General features: G+C 33.0%; 1 protein-coding gene across 1 annotated transcript; it reads left to right on the plus strand.

Annotated features, from left to right (window-relative positions):
• Positions 1 to 6,658: 6,658 nt before the first annotated feature.
• On the plus strand, positions 6,659 to 19,037 carry LOC126841907 (facilitated trehalose transporter Tret1-like). Its single transcript, XM_050578684.1, has 5 exons — positions 6,659 to 6,766; positions 10,601 to 10,880; positions 12,988 to 13,123; positions 16,901 to 17,886; positions 18,074 to 19,037. Exons 2-5 carry the CDS (start codon positions 10,842 to 10,844, stop codon positions 18,290 to 18,292), a joined length of 1,380 nt encoding a protein of 459 aa, XP_050434641.1. The 5' UTR covers positions 6,659 to 6,766; positions 10,601 to 10,841; the 3' UTR covers positions 18,293 to 19,037.
• The last annotated feature ends 3,469 nt before the right edge of the window (positions 19,038 to 22,506 follow it).

A 22,506-nucleotide genomic window follows, 5' to 3' on the forward strand; every position in this document is an offset into this window, starting at 1 on the left:
TAACAACAACCTTTTCCCATTTAAATTCCGCTATTAATAGAACTCATCCAAATTCGTAAGATCCAGTAATCAAAGTAATGGTTATCCAATGTCATTCTTTTTAACTGCTCCCAAAATCGGATTAATTTAATTCTTCCTCATCCGAATTCCGAGGGAGGACCAATTCTCGAAATACTCGGAGTGGCATTCGTCTGGATGCTAAAAGCTAATGAAACAAAAAGAGGAAAGTACATCTGAAACTAAAGTCCTTTTTTTTTTTTAATTTGGACCAAACGAGTTGGGGAAATGTATTTTACACTGTAATGAATAAAATGACCGCGTTTGATAATAGGAAATATTACAGACCTACCTGACATAAATATGATAAATGATAATACATAGTAACTATGATAATTGTAATTGAATTACGTTCAATAATAATAACAATAGAACGATTAATATAATTATTTCATGTCGACACGATGTGATCTCATACATATTATAATGAATATAAATTAGTTGATATTATCGAGTTATTTATCATAATTTATTGCCGCTATTTACAAAAGAGGGGTTTCTAAAGCAGTTTGCCCACGGTGCTATCAATTATAATGTGTACGCGTGTTAGACAAAAAAAAAAGGGTTTCTTAAATGATTTTCAATGATCCCAGGCGGCGGGTCGAGGTTACAACAATAATCCCGCATGCTAATCCGGCACCAGAAGCCTTCGGTCCCTATCCGGAAAATAAAATATTATAAACACCGTCGCCGCCGACACAAATGAATTTGTCACTGGGAATATCACGTACTGTTTTCACATTGTTGTTTTCCATTACATATTATATTGTCCCACATATTTATTTTAGAGATACCGACTGTCATAATATTATAATATACCGTATGGGGTGGTCTTGGCCTAATACTTAATCGTTTCCATTCTCGTGTCAAATTCGAATACGAATTTTCCATGACAATTCCGTGAACTTGGCTGAACCAAAACGGCTTCTGGCAATAACGAACCTCGTCCTCATAAATCTCGCAGACATCAACCGAGTCGTGCATTGTCTGCCGTCGAACAGAATAAAAAAAGAGCTAGACAGCTGATTAAATTAAAGCAATCGAAGAGCTCCACGACAAATACAACGAGATGAGAATATGGCTTGGTGCTTATAGTATACATAATATATTAGTAAAAGACAAAATTAAAAGACGGGCAAAGATTTGGGGGAGGGGCGACTTGGGACTCTAAAAAATCTTAAAGATTACAATAAGTACTTTTCAACCTACATTTTTTTTTTAGTGAGACATTTGTAGAAATAAAAATAAATGTAGCATTCATTTTAAGTTTTGAGGCTTTTAGAATCACAAGCCCCCTCCCCAAATCTTCGACCATGAATTAAAACCCAGCACCCGTCAAAAGTACATAGCGTGGTACCATTATTATTATTATTTTTTTTTAGTCTTATGAAAAAATAATTAAACGGAAACTGTGTAAACCAAACTATTGTAACGAAAAAAAAACCCGGCTAAAAAAATCTTTTATTGTAAACCGACAACAGTTTATGGAATAGTGTAAAAAAAAAAATGATTGACAGACCCTAACAGTGAAACTACTTACGCTGTACCAACGCCGTAACCGTGTTTTGACACCCCAGAGCCGATCGTGTATACAGTTTTCTAATTATTATTATTATTAGCTATTAGCCATGTTCAGCTGATCCTGACATGTGCCATCTTGTACAGCTAACTGTGTCGGATGCAGCGAGATAACGTTTGTTGTGCAAATGAACCGTTTCACGCCCAAAACATACATAATATAACATATAATGAAACTAGCGCGATTGTATTTTGGGATCTTTGAAATTCAAATTCAGGTATCAGATACGCATATCATAAATTTATAATAAATATATTTAAAAAAAAAAGACGTTTCAATTTTTGAATAACTTGATATACAATAATAAAATGTATGACGTTATAAAATGCAAAACTGCGGCTGATGTTTGAACGGGTATAATACATATTTGACCGTTAATAAAATGTTTAATGGGTGAAGAAAATTAAATCTAAAACCGTCGTTGTATATATATTTTGTATAGTAAAGGCACGAAAGAGAAATTCAAAATATATACAACTTGTATAAAGAAATACAAGTAAATCCGATCGATCATGTTGACGGTGCAAAATACAGTCTACGACAGAGTTGGAGCTTAGACAAAATTAAAAATACCAGATTTTTAAAATACCGACAGATAATTTTTAAAAAATAGGATATTGTAAAATTGTTTGTCTGGTCTAAAATGTCTATCGATAACTGTACCTAATGACTTTTCAACCACGTTAAACATCTTTAATTAGAGATTAACGGGCAAACACTGCGGTAGCAGTCCATATTGATCAGCGTTTAATTCGGTTGTATTGTTCCCGTCACGTTTTGGTCAACTCCTAATTAAATAAACGTATCAGTACCTTGCAGTAGACAACTTGCAAGTAATAATTAATGATTGATTAATAGCGTAGTGATAAACTGTCTCGATTGTTATCTCCTTGAATCACATAAAATATTGCTGTATTTAATATATTCTGGCAAATTGATAAGGGCACGCCGCACATTTTGTAATATTATCTATATCTATTGTCATGTATACAAATCGTAATAAAATATGTCGAGATCAGTTTTTCGAATGAAAATAATATAATATTTTAATGAAGTCTCAATACCTATGTTCACACTGCAATGTACTGTAAAAAAAAAAAAAATGAAAATAATAGTGTTTTTAAAGTTAGCATTGAAGTGAATAAAATTAAAAATTTAAGTAATATATATTAATAATAATAGCTAATATAATCAATATATTTATCAATACTTAATGCTATGGGTATTATAAATTTTAATAATATTATCATATAATTGAAGCAATGAAAACGATAAAAGTAAATCTGTAAAAGTGACCATTTAAAAAAAAAGTTAACTTATTATTATCATACGTTAAGTATCAATAAAATCGTTTTTTATCTATTTATTTGTTTTATAATTTTTCATTTCGTTTTAAAAAAGATGACGAATAAAACGTATAAATACATTGAAAACATAAATTTTTGTTTTTGTCACATGTAAAAATATGTTATAGAAGTCACTTATATATTTTAATGATTCTCAGCACTTTAATTATATCATTATAATAAGTAGTAATGCAGGTACGTAAAACAAACACAACAAGAGTAATAGGGTTTATTTTTTTAGGCCATTAAAAAAATACCTGTTACATAATGAGTTTAAACAAACAACGTGCATACACATTATTTTATTCGCAGCACTCACAGTAAAATTCAACGAAGCATTTTTTGCGACTTTAATTGCCAATGTAAGAAATAAAACTATGACCGCTGGTTTTTATGACTATTTTGAAGGGGCTACTTAGAGTGTACACAATCATAAGATTACTACCTATAAGATACCTAACCTATAAGATTATAGAAACTACCAAGTTGTTTTTTATTTAAAATAATTTTATAAGATTCTCCAGAGCATTTAGACTATTTGCCTTTATGAATTTATTCACATAGTTAAATATATATACGCGAAAAATAAAAATATATACCTTTACGTTTTCAATACATTATTTTCGGTATTCCAAATATGTTATAGGTAAACAAGTGTATGCACTCACATACAAAAAACATTTTTTTTTTAATATAACATTAGTCCGCGTGTCTAATGTTATGTAATCCGAGTGTTGCGCAAATAAAAATAAACCCTCGATTGTATATATTGGACGATAAAAAGATTGGAGAATGAAATAAGGTCTTTTTGGGATCAGATTTACATTCGGGTGTTGCATTTCTTTATTATTGTGTTTGTACATGCGATTATCGAATTTTCGACGCTTGCGTAACGTTACCACCGATCTAGGCCTATTACAAATTTGTTGGGTTCATTCAGTACAACATAAAATGTGCGGGTGATTTTTTTTTCCCTAGATAACCTATCGAGTCCGGGTTGTTTGCACTACAAAACGCTCACGCAACATTCTATATCACAATAAAACACATAATAATATTGTACTGGTACAGGCCAGCCGCCACCCAAGGGATATTTTCACTTTTTAACACACAAACGGAATAACCGTGAAATTTACAAAAGACAAAAAAAAATATATATATTATTTATCTATTATTTTCACAAAAGGCCGGTATACAAGTGTAAGTAATCTCAAATGGTATCTTTTTTTTTTTTTACATTCAACATAAAATCGGATGCTATAATATCGAAAACGGCTACCGGTTTTCGCCAATATGTATACATATACAATGCGGTACGTTATATTATTATTAGGTATGTACATTATGGAGGCCGAGTATAATATTACAATAGGAGGTTTCTGGCCTGCGGTATAAAATTCGATTGTGTTTTGGGTAGCACGGTAGCAGCTACACGCAGAATGTCTGCTATACACACAGACAATGCAATTCGGTTTATTGGTCGAGTATGGGTGGAAAAAAAATTTGTTTCCGCTACTTCGTTGCATCACACGTTATTAATACATTATATAATATAGTTCTCCGACTGTTTGTTATATACGGCCACAACACCCCCGTGGTGTCACCGAAACCTCCACAGTTTCCGTTTTGCTAAATAGAGTATGCATAAAAAAAAAGAAGAAGAAGAATCTATTACAGGTCAAATTTGTTGAATATCATATAAAGAGAATCGAAGGTTTATAAAAAAAAAAAAAAAAACAGTTATTATTTGCGCAATCTATACAACTTATACCTATTATACTTTTGCTATTTTTCCCCCTAAATAAAAAGATATAGGTCCCTGGAAAAACTACTATCGGCCGATTGTAGAATCGGCAAAATTATATATAAATTGCAAAACACAAAGTATATAAATTAATAAACACTTAGAAGTACCTCCTCGATTGCTCCGTCCTCTACGCAGCAACTCAAAATATGTTTTTAATAAACTTATTTGTATCGTAGTACACAAGTGTCGTAACCTATAGAGTCCCAAAAAAAATGTAAATATTTTTTTAAATATACAGTAAAAACATGTTATTAAACCGTTTATGGTCAAAAGTGTATATTTTTTTTAATGCGGCAGGTTTTGTAAGTATTAATTTGACATCTTGCTGTCTAGGAAGTATATACATACATATATATATATATATATATGTATATATTGTAAACTTGTCAAGTTCATTAAATAGTGATATAGTATTATATAATTTTCAAATGTCATTTCTGTAAAAAAAAAAAATACTATGCGATCAAAATGATGATTATTGCAAAAATTTAATTTTTTTTACAAAATAACACGACAGCTATGCCGTATTGTTTTAATAGAACTATTTTGTATAAAAAAAAGCATTGTTGTATTCCGGGTTGCACAACAAAATGATACAACTAATAAATACATTTTGTAGTTTTGTCTTTTTAAAAAAAATCGAATTCATCAATAAACCATCTTATGAATGCAGTATTTATGCAAAGCGCAATTATCGTAGAAAAAAAGTGTTGATAACGATAAAAAGTAGGTTCTCATGTCGGTATTTTTAGAAAACTTAGTAAAAAAAAAGTTAAAAATGTCATAATTAAAATATAAACTATGAATGTTGGCTTAATAATATCAAAACAAGCCGACGAGAGAACCTAGATGAAGATATCATTATTTTTAATATGTAAAAAAAAATATTTCTTTAATTATTATTTAGCCAATAATAGAGATTACGCAAGTCTAGATAAAAAAAAATTAAATCACTGTCAACTGTCAAGGATGCTGTAATAGTCCGAAAAATAAATTAACTACCAAAAAGGAGTCCTAATTACTGAACTAATAATTATACACACTACATCACAGTTTAATCTTTAAATTAAGATTTGGAAAAAATTGCCTATACCGAACGCCTTAATATATAGGAGGACCTACAATAATTCCTACATAGTTTATACCGTGAATTATTTTTTCACAAAGTCCTAAAAAGGCGATTACTGATGGAATAATTGTTTTAGAGATTTTTGTTTTTTATAAGATCCGCAATACTATAGTTTTTAATGTACTTCTAAAATGCGTAACTTCTTCAATACTAAAATTTAGTATTATAAAATGTAATTTAAAATGCGATTTTTTAATTTGACACAGTGAAATATAAGCTAACACTGTATTTTCTAGTTGAGTTTGTAAAAAACAAAATGCAATTGACCCTCCTTGTTAGTTGTACCCATTTACATAATTAGAAATAAATAATATAAGGTATGCGATATCATCATTATGAAAAATAAGGAAAACGCTATATAAATGCTCTTATAATAAACTCCAATAAATTAACCGTTATAGTGACGAAGCATAAGAAAACACATAATAATGTAAAGTTTAAGTACATAAATAATTTAAGTGCCACATAAAATCCTTTCTAAATCTATATTATAATGATTTTAAGACTTCGGTGTATTGTTTTTACGGATGTTTAACATGATGATGACGATGATTATAAACCATCGCAACTGTACCTATATACGTATTAAAATAATAATATTATACCCGGTAAAACCTGTATTATTACTATCATCTCGACAGTCATGGTGTATGATCATATTTAAATGGACTTAGCGAATGGAAGGGGGCCTGCAGTTGAGGTTTGGCGAACGAAACGCTTGGCTTAGGTAGTGTGTTTGCGTTTATCCTGTAGTGAAGTCACTGCAGACTTTAACGAGTGTGTCGAGTGCTCCTTTTTTGTACATTTTTTAAACCACAGCAAGTGCTTTTAGCGTTTATCCGATTCAAGTAAGTTACTGTTATGATTACACACCTCAGGAATTATAATTTTAATTTCGATAAGCCAATTGTGTCCTATTTAAGCATTTCTACGCGTAAATTATAAGACTTGTTGATATTTAGTTTATTTTTTTTTTAATAAACATTGCAAATAGTTTTTGTTGAAATTACTTGAATTCGATTATTTGACTTTTGTTTTACATTACAAGAACGTTTATATTGAACTAACATTTAATAGTTTACCATTTCTGCATTATCTTCGAGATTAAGATATTATACAATTCTAAAAAAAGCATTATCGTCAAAAGAAGAAAAGAACGTATTAAAGATGTATTATAATATGAAAAGCTAACGCCGAGTGGGGGAACTGTGTATACTAGGGAGATGGATATTGCAAAAATAATAATATAGTCGTAGCGTAAACGATTTTGAAAACAGTAGGTATTGTAGTGGACTTTAATGATAAAACACTCCATTGTGTATTTTTTCTGTTTAATCAGAAGTCAAATAATGCCCGGTCGACAATTAATTGTTGGCTATTGTTTTATGATAGTTGAAAGGGTTCAAAAGTGAAGTAGACAATAAAGAAGAGCCCGGTTGAACAACACTAATATTATAACACCCCACCACTCTTCCCTCATTTGAATTTAAAAAGAAAACAGCTTATAACTGTAATATTTATTAACAAAGTCTATATTGCATTTAAATCATGAAATATACATAATTTATAATTATTAAATAGAACAATTAATAATGACTTATAATAATTTTTGTCATAATATTGATGGAAAACTCTGTAAAAAAAATACACAGACAATATTTTTACAAATCAATTTAATTAATTTCACTCTCAAGTCCCAATACCATTTTAGTGGTCTCCACTAAGGGAAGGGATAGGGGGAGGGAATGGGTTGACAATGAAAGCATATTTATTAGTGCACTACCCCAAATCGGATGTGTTATAGATTTAAACGCATTTTTTTTCGGTCAAATAGAAAAATGTGAGTTGCATAATTTTTCTGCAAGCCGTTTCAAAGGTCCGTCGTCCGTTCCAAGATTTTGCCGGTATATGACACTAAAGTCAAACCGAAAGACAGAATTGACTTGAGGGGGCTGAACAAAAACATAAACGATTGTGTACGATAACATTACAATATTTATGTCGTTATACGTCAACGACGGACCTGTAACTGTATAGGTACATATAATATATATACTATATATATATAATTTATAAATATATAGGCTAAATGTCTTTACCAATTCGTTCCCAGCTAACGCGCGCGCTACGCTCAGTAACGATATAGCGGTATATATTATACTTATAGGCATTACTATTATCTATTTATAGTATTTTTATGTACATATTTTTTTTCTCTATTTTTACATAACGTCTAGCGTTATTTGAGAACGAATCAATTACAGGTGAGCGTGTGCCGCCTATGGTCTACGGAAAACCGTCGATTTCGAAAACCGCAAACGTTTTATCATTCATATTATCATTAATTTATTAGGAACGCGTGACAATTGCGACACTACTTTTTTCACTGTTTTTTCCCCATTTTTTTTTATAATTCAGCTTGACAACTGCTGTTGTTATACGAAAACACGATATATTATACAGAGACGAGCAAATCAGTTGATACGAATATCAATAAGTTCTAAGATCGTAACGGGTTGATTGATTATCATGAAAATTAAATAAATACATTTTGCGGCTATACAAACTCACAGTGCGGAATGCGAATAATTTGTTGATGAATATTAAGTGATACCGGTTGTTTTAACAATAATCATCACTGCGCATGTGTACTTAGGTTTAACTATAATTCATATTTATTAGTAACCAATCTAAGTTCCAACCCTTTAGTAGCTGTTGTGACAAAAATAACAAATAACCCAAAACTCCGGATCAGATGTTTTGAAATATTCTAGTTGTTTTTCTTTTAAACGATCCCCCCCCAAAAAAAAAATCCCCCGTTTAAAAGCTTCAGGTAGTCAATGGTTTATTTATTTAATGTTATTAGGCAATAGCGTCCCCCGTTCTGTTTTAGGTTTAGGCTCGGAATCGTTTCTTTATATACATTTATATTACATTATAAATAATTGGGTTATATAATAATATATACATTATATATATATATACATATATTTGTCCATTGCCAGGCCAAAACCGATTGTCGGGTCGTAGATGATTTATCGGCCGACAATATCTCCCCCTCGGCGGCGGCAATGCTACACGTTATTAACATTATAATATGATATTATAACATATTGTGTATAAATTTAAGTACAAATGTGCGACCCCCACATAAATGTGTTTATGCAAATTGTCGTCAATAATGCGATCAAGATCACGTCAAAGGCATTTCCGCAAAGCTCGTGTGGCGAGACCGTGGTTTTAATTGAATAGAAAAAAATAATAACAATTATAATATGTACATCCACGAAGAAGCCGCTGGATTTGCTACAAAAAAAAAAACGCTTAATTATAATGATGGATTTTTTATACAGTCATTTCCGTACGGTTTTCCTTTCGACGACCGAATTCTCCATACTATTCAGCCAAGGCGAACGTTAATAATTTATAGATCTTATCGTGCCGCCAATCCAATGGTCTTTATTCGATCACCGGTTGTCCCTCCAATGTTAATATAAACATTATACAACATTATTGCAGTGTACAAGTAATTTTTTTTAGTTTCGACGCGAAGTTGAGAAGGTATTGTTTTTATAATTATATGTTTTTATTTTTGTGTCTGGACTCGTGATATCTCATATCATTCAAACTCCTAAACCAATTTCTTCATGTAGCATGACCTTACAGATCAGTAATCGTACCTGAAAATGGACGAAAAGTTCACCCTATTTCCTTGAAAATCGAGAAAAACACTCAAAAAATTTACATATTTTTAAAATTAGCATGACACCGCCTTATAAATTTAAATAAAAACAGTCGAATTAGTTCCAAATTTGTATGGAATAAAACTACAGATAAAGTGCTATCGATATACTTATGAAAAATCAAACATAATATATTTTTAAAAAAACTCTTTTCCCTGGAAGAGATAGAAACTTTTTTTTATTTCATTTTTTTCTAGCAAACATTTAAGACCAAAAGTCTGAAAGTTAGACCGAAAATCTGTAATCAAAATATTAAGGAAAAACCGATAAAAAAAAAATGGGAAAATTGTGAGTGAATACAACGGTATTTGACAATATTTTCAAAATTATATTACTGACAATGCTTGTATACCTGCTATCAATACAGATACAAATCGAAAAATTTATTTGAAAGTGACAATGTCACTTTCAGTTTTAACAATATCCGTAGACCCGTGACCTCTCCCTCTCCGACATGGTCCATCGCCACTATGCTGCGACCCCGCTGTACTGGCTTTTTGTAAAAAAAAAAAATAATTACTCTTGAAAAAAATGATCAAAATACAAAAAAAAAACCCACGCGTTCTTCGGTCGATACGTTGATCTTTTGACCGAGACCTTGATGGTTACACAATGTAATTGGTAAATAATTACTGTACGTTACGATTCGGGTCGACCGTGGGGAAGCGATCAAGAGCACGCCGATATCATTATCGTTATTATTATTGTTATTATGTATTATTATTATTATTGTTGTTGGCTAAAACTCTAGAAACGAACGCGGCTAAGCACAATGAGCGAGAGAGGAGAGCCGACCGAACTTGTGCTTAGTGTACGTACCTATGCTCTGCATGACTCCGCAACGATCGTTAGGAGCGAGAAAAAAAAAATGTTGCTAACAAACAAAAAAATACCCGTTAATAATAATAATAATAATAAACGCTTATCATTGTTTTTTAGACGTGCGATGAAAAGAAGCGCCGCAGACGGAGAGGAGGCGACCAAATACGAAAAAAAAAAATAACATTTTCATTATCATTCATTTCCCTGTTCACGTACACCACATACTCGCACACAACCTATCAAGTGCAAGTCGTTAAAGATATTTTACCTTCGTCCATCGTCGCCTAATCATGATGATGCGATGAAGATTACAGACATTGTTATCATCTAGAAGAATTACCGCACGCGTTATCCGAAAATGTTCATTAAAATCGACGTGCCGCCCGTCTTTAAACAGGTAATAATGCATAACATTATAACACACTAAACTATTACAATTTACATTATAAATTATAATGACAGAAATATATTTGTATTGCTGTAATTTTGTAGTTATCGCGTGACAATTACAATAATAAAAACAATATTACGATATCCGACTGTGGCAACGGTAGACTCTTATTAAGGCGTCCGGTATAGGCAATTTTTTGTTAAATATTAAAACAATATAAGTTTATACTATCGCGTGTACAATATCTGGCATAGCTGGTAGCATACAGCTCACAAATGCATTAATTGTTTATTTTTTTATGAATCCGAATCTGGTCTCAGAATAATAATGATTGTTCTAAGCGCGTCTAGTAATTATTAGACGCGCTTTTAATAGTTATTATAATAACTATTAAAATCGCCTACAAAACTGTAGGAATCACCGTTTTTTGTAGTATTCTCATTAAAAATGCACAATAGTTATAGCTCATTAAATTGAAGTTTTGCGGAAAGTTACCTAATTATCGAATTACCATTAAAAATGCTTTGCATAGATCTTTTCATATACTTAGTGATTGGCTTAAACCGTGATACAAAAACCAGATAAATTTTCTTTAAAAAAAATTTTTTTTAATCTTTCCATTTCCTGAACAGATATCACAAAATGTATTTTTCGCCACCATTGGGGTGAAAGAGATAAACAGTTTTATGTTTACCACCCTGAAAAATGACAAATTCGTGAGTTATCTGGTTTTAGCACCAAACCTTTCATTTTATATATTTTTAACAAAAAATGTACTATTTTTGTACTTAACTTTTAACACTAGTGTAAGTTCTCAGATCTCAGTCCAATTGTCCGCTAAGTACAGAACCTATTCAGATTTTGGTTTGTTTTTGAGGTACTGTGATATTGCCTATTAATTATTAGGGTCAGCCAAGAGTCGGTCAAATGCAATTGACCAATTGAATACCTTGAAGCCACCGTTTACATTTAATAGGGTCCCAAGTTCCCACAGATGTACCATAATTTCTGTTTTGAGTGATAACATCCGACAAGAACACGCTGCAGTTTTGGTATCCTAATGTCTGACCTTAAACTTCAACAATTTTGCAATTGTGTATGACGCGTTCAAAATCGGTTCTGTTGCATTGGGGAAGACTTAATGTAATGTTTTCTTTAATTTTTTTTATTTTGAACTACGCGCTCACTTCAATCACATACATTAATTATTATGTCAAATTAGCGTCTGAACCGCCATGACTTGTAAAAGAAATAAAAAAACCTATACAAAGCACGTAGTACTTACATAGTATTGGAGGTTATATGTAACAATAGGCGCAATGGGCAACGTTAATTCTAGTTAAGCCCGACGACGGCTTAGGCCGAAACCGGCAGTAAATAAATATAATATATATATATATATATATATATATATATTTTAATGATAAGGCTATATTAATTAGTGTACTATAATAATACTTTTATATACTTTGTATGTAAAACTTTATATTACAATATCGATAGATTACAAACATCGTTTATATCGTAAAACGTAGTTTTTTCCAGTTTATCAATGTTTCAATCTTCTTATAAAGGACAAAATAAATGTTAAATGCAATTTATTATATCACTGTATCTCTATGATATATTAGTTACTTACTGGCTACTGTCTACTTTTTTGCGCGTGCAGTTGAATAAGTTATAAAATCAGGTTTTTTTTTTAAAAAAAAAATATTGTAAACGGGTTTTATCTGTTTATTAATATTGTTCTTTAACGCTATCTGTGAAATTTCGATATTTTTGTAATTCTATATCGGCGTGTATGTTAAATATATCATATTCATTATACACACAGATTTCAGATTGCGTTTTTATTCGAATATACTGCGCTCAAGGATCCAGGTAAACGTGTACGATAAATCAACTGTATTCGAAGTAATTTCAAAGCTATTTTTTTAATCCATAATGTTGCGCTATTTCTTTGTTGTTGTTTTTTTTTTTTAACGAGTAGTCTTTGGGGAAAAAGTCGTGAATGGATCACTCAACACTATTATTCTACCGGCCGTTCCGACGAACGACAAGACGTTGGGATTGTTAATTAATGTTGACTGTAAAAACAAAACAATGTTTATAGATGTTCGCGGCTTCCGGACCTTTGATCGTGACACTGGGCTCTGGCATGACCGTAGGTTTCTCGGCCGTGCTGTTACCGCAACTCAAGGACGACCGTTCGGCCATCAGGATCGACAGCAGCCAAGAATCGTGGATAGGTGAGCGTTACCTTATTAGAAATAAACATGTACAAGACGATTGCAATTTTCAATCGGATTTTGATGAGATTAAAAAAAAAAAAAAATACCTTTAATTACACAGGAAATATACATAGTGTTATTATTATTATTATTGTATACAACAACAGCGACGCATACAGTTTTCTATACTGTATACAATCACACCGCGTCTGTCAGACAACTCTGAATCGACGGCCAAACACGTTCATTAAATTATAATAGTATGTCAATTACAGCCAAAATAATATAATAATAGCTTTATACAGCAAGCCATAGTACCTGCACGAGCTTTGGCGGTTTATACTAATGACGATACATTAGTTTTCCCCGATTCAAATAATTGTTTTTTATTACTTAAGATGGTATTGTTTTAATAGTAGTAATGTGTTTTACATTGATATTAATGTACATTTATATTTTTCATATTTACGGCGCTCTATTACTTTTTTACAAATAGTCAAGTTAGTTTGTATAAAATATTCTTTAGACATAGCACTAGGTACCGGTAAACGTTAACAAACCGAAAAAATATCTTAAACCTTGTCCCTGAGAAGGGGATGAGAATTTTTCTGTACTTCGCTTTGTTAGAAAGTCTTAGGTCTAAAGATCTGAAAATTAGAATGAAGTTAGATCTAAAATGGAATCTAGGATGTGGTATGAATTTAAAATGTATGACATTTCGACTACGAATAGATATATAGTGTTACATAGATTATAGTGTTAAAAATTGAAGACATCATAAAAAAATTATAATGTTGGAACGCTGTAAGGCGATTAAAATCAGACGGGTTTTAAGGGGCTTTATATAGACAATATTTTTACAGAAAATAGTCTTAATAAATTTCGGTTATGTCAATTTATTTTTAGGTTAATTTGTATACTAAGCTAATCGGTATTAATTTTTAGCTTATACATTTTTTTCTACGAGGAAAAAGCATTTTGTTTCTACAAGTGACCAGTATTTATAGACCTAAAACTTTAAAAAAAGGACGACGAGCTTAAATATCTGTACAGAATTTAAACCGGATCATTCGAAGTATGCATAATTTTAATCAGGCATTTTGGGTGTGAAACGTCCAAAATAAAGACGGCTTTCACGTGCACTGGTCGTATCATATTAAATAAATCCATCCCAATCGATCCAACAACAGCTACGGAGTGTTTGAAAACAAATTTTCCTAACATTATGCAGACAATAGGCCCCGCGACGGCTCATATGTACAAACAATAATTGTATCGTTAATCGGAAACGGCGTCCACTCGGATGGAAATAATCGTTTAGACGACTTAAAAAGCTACGCCACAGCAGCAACAACAATAATACATACATTCATGCATGTACACTCCAACGTGGACATGTAACACCGCTTCGAGCACTAAACCCGCCGATTAAAATAAATATTATATTATTATTATACAGCTCTCCCTATATTTGCTCTCTCGAGTCGTCCGCAATTTTTACTGAATAGGGTTGGATTTTTTTTTGCAGACAATTTAACATGAAGAAAAAAAAAGCACAAACACACAGAATATACTTCCCTTTAATCGTCCGTTAGCGCTGTTGGCCCGGAAAATACTAGCTGAGCTATACTATACGATTGGCAAACGAACCGTTTCGGCGAACAAACAGAAAAACATTGTAAACGTCAAGTGTACAATTTATTTTTTACCCCGTGCCGGTTGTGTTCTAAGCATTTGACTAGTACCGTTCGAGTATTATTTATTATCATACTCGAATAAAAAACATCTACAGTCTACACTGGATACTATATTAAAATACACGATTATTAATATTGACGGGCGCTTTGGATAGGCAACACAAAGCGCGCATATTACTAGTCTGTACTACAACTTCGAGGGGTTTTAAATAAAACTATTTAAAATACTACCGAGAAAAGTTATTTAAATTAGGTTGAAAATAATTCGAAAAAAAATTCTCTACACAAATATCTTAAGAGTCAAACCTACCGACTTGACCTAAATGATTTTAATATTTTTATGACATTTTCTTTATTTGTAATTTTTAACAATTTGTTTTTATTATTACCTATAGCTCTACAATCTCATGTATTTCACTTTTTTTAAAGGAAGTAGGCTTGGGGAATTTTCAGCTGCAATTGAATATCTACAGCGGTAGATATATTTAAATAAAATATTTCAACACAAATTATCGTTCTACAAAAACGGTATAGTTTTACTGCTATCTGTTATAAAGTGTATTTTCAAAACAATAGTTTTTTTTTTTTAGACACAGTCTAATGTATATAATATTATTTAACACAGCAACGACATGTTTCTAAAATATTAATATGTTTTTAGTTGTACTATCAGTTACTATCTTGCAGTAGGTATTTATGTATTTCTTAGTGTGATAACAACAGTTTTGTCGTACAGTTTCGCGAATCATAATTTAGGCATTCAACCAACAACTATTGTAACGACATAATGTTATTACGCCTATTTCAATATTTTCCAAATAGAGGTGCGTTTAAACAGTTTTTTAATGTACATATATATTTTTAAACCGAAATGCTTTTATACGGGTAAAATAACCGAATATCGTGACATCATCGCACAGTCGGTAACGGCAAACACAATCAAAGCTAAGGGTAGGGACAGGTCCGTCCTTGTATTTTTAAACACTCACCCGGACCGAAAAAAACCACTCTAGCCCGACGTCAATCCCTCAAAGTCAACCCCGACCGGTGTTGTTTGTGTGTGCATAAACTCCCTGTGCGGCGGTTCTACATTGTGTTTATAATAGTAATAATACTATATGAGAGTACGGTGTTTGCTCGGTCTTTGTGTGTGTACGTTCGGGGACGATTAGATATTTTGCACTCGACGCTAATAAAAAATAACACCGTTGTCATTGTCAACACGGTGTTAACGCGGTACCTACTTCAGCGTGGGTCCAGGGTTAATGGGCTACTGGGAATCCGCTAAAACAAAACAAAAAACAATCGTGTAAAAAATACACCACGGGAATGGCGTGCAAAATCTGGAATTTCAAGCACGCCATAACAATTAGTGCACTAGTTATTGCACTTAATTAGTGCACAAGCTATTGCATTTAAGAGCGTCCAGTATTGCTGCAACAATATTGATAAACACCCAGAAATCGTGGAAAAAATGTTTAAAGAAACGGAAAATCATTATGTTCAACCATTCGTTGCATACAATGTGGACAATTTAGCATACATCTCTCTCAATAATTGCAATTCTGTAGTTTTTCTTTTTGAAAATATTTTTGTGTTATTTTAAAATGTTATAAAATTACTTAATATTTACCTTTTTTATTATGTTATATGATAATTCGATATGTATCATATTGCAATGTCATATTTTTGCACGATTCGGTTTGAATTACCAATGTATGTAATTAGTTAATGTTGGTGGTTTAATAGTGGTATGCACATTTGTGTCCCTCGTATAAGTAACTGATTCAGTGTCTTAGCTATTTATTGCTGTATATTTAGCAATAAAAGAGTTACAATTTTAGCAATTAAAATTGTATCATCTGTAATTATAGCTAATGTATGCACTATTATAAGTATGATATTAGGTTATCCATAATTATGTAGGTATTTAACAATACCTTCTATTATAACATAGACGTGGTTTTCCTAACTTCATTGATAATATAACTGGGTAATAACCAAGCTTGATATGGAAATAAATGCAGTGTCATCTGATAATAAAGTTAAGAAAGTACGTTATTAAATTATTTATGAATCTATCTGAACATGTTTACAGCTAGCATGGCAGCTTTACCGATGGCCGCGGGCAGTGTACTTGGCGGCATATCCATGGACAAGCTGGGCCGGAAGACCACCAACCTCTTGATTTGCGTGCCGTTTGTACTGGGATGGACGACGGTGTCAATGGCCAGGGGCCTGCCGGCGGTGTACGTCGGCCGGTTGTTGACGGGCCTATGCACCGGACTGCTCGGGCCGCCGTCGGCCGTGTACATAGCCGAAGTGACAGAACCACAATACAGGGGGGCCGCGTTGGCCATGATATCGTTTTCGGTGTCGGCCGGCATTCTGGTGGTGCACACTATGGGCACGTTCCTCGGTTGGCGGCTGGTGTCGGCACTGTGTTCGATGGTGCCGTTCGCCGGTTACGCTCTCATATGGTTCACGCCCGAATCGCCAACCTGGTTACGCGACAAGGGCTACGCGGGCCCGGCCGAACGGGCACACTGCCGGTTGACCGGCAAACAGCCCGTCGTACCGCCAACGACGATGGACAACAAGCAGGCCGCCGTGTCCATCCCTGATCAAAAGCCGTCGTTCCGACAGTGCATTGGCCGCACGTCGTTCCTCGAGCCGTTGCTCGTTCTGGCAGCGTTCTTTTTCATCCAACAGTTCTCCGGCGTCAATGCGGTCGCCTTCTACTCTGTCACGCTACTCAAGCGTATCAGTCCCGACCTGAACGAGTACTACTGCACAATGGCTCTGGACGTGATCAGGCTAGCCGTGTCGGTGTTAGCTTGCGGGCTCACCAAAAAGTACGGCAGGCGTTCGTTGGCCGTCGTGTCGGCCGTCGGCACGTCCGCTTCACTCTTGTGCCTGGCCGCGTTCGTCCCGGACGGCACACCAACCGCCGTAACCGCCGCCGCCGACAGCACCTCAACGGCACTGCCCGGGCTCAATTTTATGCCATTGCTGTCCATTGTGTCGTACATGCTCTTCGTCAACATCGGCCTGGTGCCTTTACCGTGGATCATGTCCGGCGAAGTGAGTATAACCGTTTAGGCAACTTACTCGTCAACAACGTACGTTCAGTGCCTACCCAATAACTTTTAAGGCGTTACATTTCTAAACAATTATTCTAACAATTATCTTAACTGTTTGTCGTTTTGGGACATTTGATTGGCCTTTTTGCGGTTAAATAATTATCTAATCGAAGCAATTCTTCTTGCAGATGTTTCCGTCGTATTGCCGCGAACTCGGCAGCAGTCTGTCCACGTGCTTCGGGTTCGTCATGTTCTACTTGGTGATTCAACTGAGTCCGCACCTGTTGACCAACATCGGCACGTCCATGACATTTTACATGTTCGGGGCCGTGGCCGGCACGGGAGCGATTTTTCTCTACTTGTGTTTGCCGGAAACCAAAAACAAAACCATCAGCGACACGACCTGAGTCCGCCTGCACACAATTACACCATAGGGCTGGTGGTTTTTTCTCGAAACAACCCCCAAAAAAATCGACGCCTGCCTAACAAAACAGATGTCTCGGCGTGTTGAGATTTAGTATACGTTTAAGTACCAGCTACATGTTAGCAGCTTACAAACGTAATTCCACACCGAAAAGCTCTAAATCTGCACCAAACACTTCATGCCTAACCTAACCCACCCAAAAGCCTCTAATCTTACCCACGCCCAAACCAGAAGCTAATACAAGCGAGGGCTATGATGGGGGCTGTAGCCCTTCTATTATGTCCATAAATTGTATCCATTAGAAGTGTATTTTTATATATATTTTTTTCTAATATAATAATATATTAGAATGTGTATTTTTTTACTATGTAAACTTTATGACTAATGCTTGTATGTATTTAAAGTGATTTCTTTTCTAACCCGTCCCCTTTTAAATCCCGCACTCTCCTCGTTAATATACACTATATAGATTAGAATATGAGGATGCAGATTTGGAGCATTAGAAGTGGCATTGGGAATTGTATTTGCAAGCTAATTGTGTTACATAATATGTGTATAATTTTTAACTCGTATAACGTGTAAGCGTACAGCTCGACCCCTCACCTAGTCAAACAGAATATAATAGAGCCCTAGCGAGCTAACGCTGTACAACGTTTGTTATATTAAATGTACAATATTTAATAAAATACTATTGTTGTGTAATTATTTATCATATGATGACTTTCCATACTTGCATTATGATATGCGACTTGTGTTTTCTTTCCTATCAGCATTGTTACCAAATATTTGAGTTTCAAATGCGTGTACGCTGTCTTTTAACAATATGTTTAATGTTTTTTTGGAAATAAAAGAAATGTAGGCTACTGATTTTTTATAATTTTTTAATGACCCATTTTCGAACCGCATATCTATTGAAATTGCCTTTAAAATAACAGTTTCTAAAATTTTACCTAATCTACGAGTATTTATTATTGTCATTTCCAATAATTCAATCATTCATTTTATACACTTTCAATTATAACAGTGGTTTTGAAAATAAAAATTATTTATTTTTACGATTTTTTTAAAATAAGATATAAATGAAGGTTTTGTAAACAAGTTGAACCACTAAATCTGACCCCACCATGGTTTTTAACGACAAAAAATACATTTATGGAGAAAACAACGGAAACATTCGTTTGGGATCATGACTGCATTTGTGCCCAACTAGACATAAGTTAAGTTTAAGCTATATTGCATATATAATGCACGAAATGGCAATAATAATAATTATCAGTTACATATAATTATTTATTATTATTTTCTTGGTATTTTTTTCAATGTGATTTTTTTACTCGACGTTAAATTTTATAATCGGTTATTGTGTTGTTTTTTTTTTTTTAATGCGAAAAATCACTACAAATAATTTTTCCGGTTTTGGCTGGCACACGGTTTGTTGGCAAAAACATAAATGCATATTGCATAGGTATGTATGTATATCATATAATAATATTTAGGTATGCGTTATGTTTGATTTTTGAAAATCCTCGTTAATGTTTTATGCGCTAAGCTAAATTGTTTTACACACATATAACAGTGAGTACGACATATTACATTAAGCAAATCCAAAGCGTGCCCGTTAATACTACCGAGATCATTAGACCGCCAGCACATCCGTATGCGAGCTCACAGTATTGTATTGTATTTTATTATCAGACCGGCTTCGAGGGGCAGTACAAACGAATAACGATTAGACAGCATCAAAGAAAAAGGGGACTCTCTACAAAACGTGTGTGTAGAGGACCGTCGTTTCACTTAAGATAAATTTAATAACATTATTATTACAAACATTCAACGGCTCGTCGGCAGTCCAATAAAATTCAAAATGATCACAACGTGCGGCTTGGAAACGGTCTTTCATTTGGGTACGTACAACGTAAACAGTTTAGGAACTAAGTAGTACTTTATGGGTGGAGATTTAGGGAGGGGGTCGGGGGATACCGAAAACCTTCAAACTTCCAAATTAGGGATTTTCCAAACACAACTACATTTATTTTTTAGGGAGAGATTTGTTGAAAAAAAAATTTAACGTAGCGCTAATTTTAAGTTTTAAGGTTTTTTTTAAGGGTTTTTAAAAGAATTCCAAGACCCCTCCGCCCAATCTCCACCTATGCAGTACTTGTTTTAAATTATATTTTTTCATTATCAGTCGTCAAGACTTTTTCCATTGAAATAAAACTCAGTGTTCGTTTTTGTGCATAATTTCAATAAATGCCGTGCAGCAGATGCGTAACATACGTTTAAAAAATTAAACCCGAGAGAATGGGGAGGGGGGGGGGGTCGATTACCGTGTCGTCTAAATTTTAATTAAATTAAAAAAAAATTTTTTCTATTTCTTCGGCTCTCCATTTAATTTACCACGCAATTTAACTGCTAACATTTAACACAACACTGGACATAGTACAGGTTCAAGGTTTGTAAAGGAGTAATACCTTTATTAACTACATATTGGGCATATTATGTGTACATACTATATCAAATACAATGTACCTTTGTTATCATGCGTATCACAAACGGTCGACTCTGACCAGTGACCGTTGACTAGGAAGATAAAATTGTTTACTACATCAAAAAAAGTGCATTTGCACTATATTGTATCTAACCCAAGGTGAATTATGACCATACATTATAAGATTATTGTTTTTTTTTTTTTTGAACACGAAGGCCATGAAAATATTTGTATTCGTCTTAAGTGATTTCTTTAGAAATTCTTTTAATTACTATTATTATAATATTGTAGTTTGTAGACTACATTTATTTTAATTGGGAAACGTACATTTCACGAGCCGTAAATAAAAAATTAACAAACATTATTATGCCGATAATTAGCACGTAGCTCGCATTAATTTACAAGACTAAATTCAGTATTTGTACGCTTTTGATTTAATTGCCGTAATGAAAACACAAAACCCGCAACACGGCCCAACTCTGCCAAAACGATAAAGTATACACATGTTTTATAATTTATTAACTTCAGCATTACTATTAGGTAACATAAACCAATTAATTTAATTACATTTTTTATTTTATCGTCACACCGTCAATATCAGAATTCATAATTAGATTTATTTATTAATTAATATTCTAACGTTAAAGGAAATGAAAGATATAGGTATCTAAATTGTAAACGTTTAATAAAATTCCAATGTTGTAAACGATTTGAGATAGAAATTTGAAAACAATCCAGAGCTGTTAAAACTGATTTCGATTGGAGCTAAAAGTGAAAATGTTTAAGTCAAATGGTACTCGATTTGGCGTGAAATACACCACTAGTGATACTTGTTGAAATAGGCAAAGTGTGGATTTGTTCAAAAACAGAACTTTTGATCATAAAATATTTGGCAATGAACGCTATTTTATTTGTGTTTGCTTTGAATGTTTGAAAAGAGCATTATTAAAAAAAATCTAAAACTAATGAATATCGTCCATAAGAAGAAGTCGTAAACATAATCCTCCAACGAATTATATGAATTACTTGGGTTTACTATATTTTTTTTTTATGAAAATGTCCATAATTAATTTGTTTCACAGAGGAAGTAGTATATTAAAAAAAACTATTCTAGTAATAATATAAATGAATTAAACGACATACATACAGCATTCCATTTCACATAAGTCGACCTGATTTTAGTGATACAATTTTTTATGTAAGTCGATTATTTTACATTATCTACTTTATTGTAGTATTAAGTCTTAACTTAGTTTCTACTAAAAGTAATTATAATGATTTATTACGATTATTTTGGTTTTGTGCAACAAAGTGTTTTTTTTATTAATAGCAAACACATGTTAAAGTTTCCATTAAGTTTAAAATTATTTTATTGTATCATTTTGTTCAAAGAAAGAAGTGGTCGCGCCTATTCCTTCCCTAAATTTTTCCAGGCGGACTTCACTTGTACCCTTTTGGTTTTCACCACATGAAAATTATGCCTACGTATAACCGTAAACCAAAACAATGTAATAATATTGCAGACGGACAGTTGGAAACTAGTTGAAATCCGGTTGTCAGCGGCTTGTTACGTTAAAAAATTTGGTATCATCAACCAGTGTATACCATTTAAAACCTTTAAAAAATAATATATATATTGATACCGCGTCCATGATTATTAAACTTGATCTTGTATAGTTGTATGTCTACATATATTAGTAACAAGTAAC

The sequence above is a fragment of the Adelges cooleyi genome, unplaced genomic scaffold (assembly GCF_023614345.1).
Source record: "Adelges cooleyi isolate 19-005CV unplaced genomic scaffold, UGA_ACOO_1.1 ACOO_flye_CR_arks_rails_tigmint_CR_PRNA_41, whole genome shotgun sequence".
NCBI classification, from domain to species: Eukaryota; Metazoa; Arthropoda; class Insecta; order Hemiptera; family Adelgidae; genus Adelges; species Adelges cooleyi.